Source organism: Triticum urartu, chromosome 5 (assembly GCF_003073215.2).
Source record: "Triticum urartu cultivar G1812 chromosome 5, Tu2.1, whole genome shotgun sequence".
NCBI classification, from domain to species: domain Eukaryota; kingdom Viridiplantae; phylum Streptophyta; class Magnoliopsida; order Poales; family Poaceae; genus Triticum; species Triticum urartu.
Window position 1 is genome coordinate 361,696,723 of NC_053026.1, and position 2,663 is coordinate 361,699,385.

General features: G+C 51.5%; 1 protein-coding gene across 1 annotated transcript; it reads right to left on the minus strand.

The window, feature by feature from the left end:
- Positions 1-1,229: 1,229 nt before the first annotated feature.
- LOC125556002 (glycine-rich RNA-binding protein 1-like) lies at positions 1,230-2,330 on the minus strand. Its single transcript, XM_048718806.1, has 2 exons — positions 2,197-2,330; positions 1,230-2,105 (listed from the first exon to the last, which is right to left on the minus strand). The coding sequence occupies exons 1-2, from the start codon at positions 2,203-2,205 to the stop codon at positions 1,599-1,601; spliced, it is 516 nt and encodes a 171-aa protein (XP_048574763.1). The 5' UTR covers positions 2,206-2,330; the 3' UTR covers positions 1,230-1,598.
- Between the last annotated feature and the right edge of the window lie 333 nt (positions 2,331-2,663).

Consider the following 2,663-nt stretch of genomic DNA (forward strand, 5'->3'; position numbering starts at 1 on the left):
TTGATTCCCGCAAAAAAAATATGTATTGTGGTTGATGTTAATTCTTCGACATGTTCTCGTAAGCACAAGGCATGCATATTGTTGCTGGGTTGTATCCCCTCCAGTACACCGGGACCGGTTAGGGATGCGGGTGTGGCCGCTTCTTACTGTGGGGGCGTCGACCCATGCCCGATGGCTAATGTCGGGCTAGGGGTGAAAGGAGGAGCCTTTGGATTCTACTATTGTGGTTGCATGGTCATGATGTAGATGGTTGGTGGTGCCTAGGGGAATGGTTACGGGATCGGTGGTCTTGGATGGTGGCCTCAATGGTTGGCTTTCCGGCATGATCCGAGGTGGTGGTGGTGGCCAGTGGCGGAGGCAGGGGGGTGCTAGCAGGGGCCCCGGCCTAGGTCAACATGCAGATTTTGCCACTATATGAGGGATTAATCTGCTGCTAATATTGTGTATTTATGATGATTTTGCTGGCTTTGGCCCTCCCCAACATGATTTAACATCAGTTGGCCCCCCTGATTAAGTTTTCCTGGCTCCGCCACTGGTGGTGGCTTCACCTTTTGGTCATCTGGGTGACAAAGTGTGTAGTGGACGGGAGGCTCTGGAATGCTCTGGCAGTAACCAGATCCGGTGTGGCTGAGCTGACCCTTGTTGTGGTGGTGATCGGGATCCTCCCGTGATGTAGGCGAGTTTCTAAGCAAAAACTTTGTGTTTCTGGCGCCGGTGACGGTGGCGCCCATAGGTGTTACTTGCTTCCTAAAGATGTCGATGTGGATCTTGTCCTTGTGCTAGGCTCCGGGGTGAAAACTCTAATCTTTTGGAATTGGTAACGACGACGCTTCGTGCCGTCACCCTCTCGGGGGTGTTGTCGTGGGGCCAGGTGTCTTTAGTCGGGCCTCGGCTAGGTGTAAGGCTTGTTCCTTTTTTTTGAGAATGTGTAAGGCTTGTTCTAGTTTCATGTTTATCCTTTAATTTGCTTTGTAAGTGGGCCTCTTGTTGCGAACCAACCTGTGGTTGGATGGTTAGAGGGACTGTGGTATCCCCAGCCCATCAGGGTTCAAATCATGATGCTTGCATTTATTTTTGAATTTATTTCAGGATTTCCGGTGACTTCGTAAATCTCAAGATGATATGCCGACTTAGTCTTTCGGAGGTGCTCATAGATGAGTGTATGCGCGTGTATATAAGCGCTTGTGTCTGTACTGATGTTCAAAAAAAAATGGGCCTCCTGTCAAAAACGCTTTTATATTATGAGGCAGAAGGAGTAAATGATTTTGATTCAGTCCCTGAACTAACCGTGCCCGATCGGGCCGTATCTTGAGTGATTCTGCATCTTGTGCTTCTATGCTTGCAAACACCTGAGTTTCCTTTTATTCATTCCTCCTGTACAATCTGTTACCACGCTCCAAACCACCATTGCTGATCCAACCAACCTGTACTGTACATATGTAGAGTACTACTCAGTGCTCAGGGAGCCAGCATCTCTCTGCCCTCTCAGCCAACTTTTGGGTCAGGCCATCAAAATCATGGCCTGAACACGGCTCGCAACTCTCCAGATCTCTCCGACGCATCATCTCCCCTTAACTAACAACTAGAGTATGCCACTACTACATAATGCTGCAGCCGGGATCCTGTTCTTGATGCTGATAAGCCGGAGCAGGGTAGGAGTAAACCGGGTAGGACGGCATGGCGTTGTACTGCTGGTACGCGGGGTACGTGACCGGCGCAACCGCGTTCTGAGAGTATCCGCCGCCGCCGCCGCCACCTTTGGAGCCGCCACCCTCCTTGCCGCCGAAGCTCATGCCGCTCCCGCCACCGTCGGCGCCGCCGTACCCGTAGCCGTCCTTCTTCTTCTCGCCGCCGCCGTACCCGTAGGCGGCGCCGTAGCCGTCCTTCTTCTTGTCGTCGCCGGACGACACGCTGAGGAGCTCGGCGTAGCCCAGGCTGCGCCGGAGCATCGTGGTCAGCGTGATCGGGTCGACGCCGTCCCCGACGATGATGATCTTGTCCCCCTCCATCGTCGCGGATGTCACGCCCGACATGCCAACGGCGGCCTTGAAGGCCTTCCTCCTCTTCCTCTCGTCGTCCAGAGCTAACTTGAGGACAATCTTTTGCTGCAACAAATACCCAAAAATTCAGAACGATGCACAAAATTAATCAAACTGAACACTAGCTAGTCCTGGAACAAGACAAGTGGTGACATACCTTAACCATCTTGCGATTTGCACCAAATCTCACACAACCTCTTGCCGATTTGTCCTTTTAGCTACTCTTGAAGAGTGGTTTTGCTTTTGTGCAGTGTGACAGATGCAAGAGATGAGCCGCCTCTTATGAGCGAGAAGACGTTCTGGCCTTTTATAGGCAGGCAGAGAGGCAGAGAGACGAGGGAAGCAGCAAAGAAGGGTCTGGAGAGAGAAAGGTGGCCGAATGGAACAAACAACCAATCAGCCAACCAAACAGTGCATTCGCTATACTGAATCATTGACAGGCCAGGCTCAAGATCGTATTAGTGGCTGATATTCTCTGGTCGGTGCTAGTGCGGCAGAAGTTTCCACGCATTTGGTCCAAGGCATCAGTGACCCCCTTCAGAAAGGCAGACAGAAGATATCTTGGCAGTCTCTGCTGGCTGCCACTCACATTTTTGTGGTGTTTTTTTTGAGTGAATTCCACTT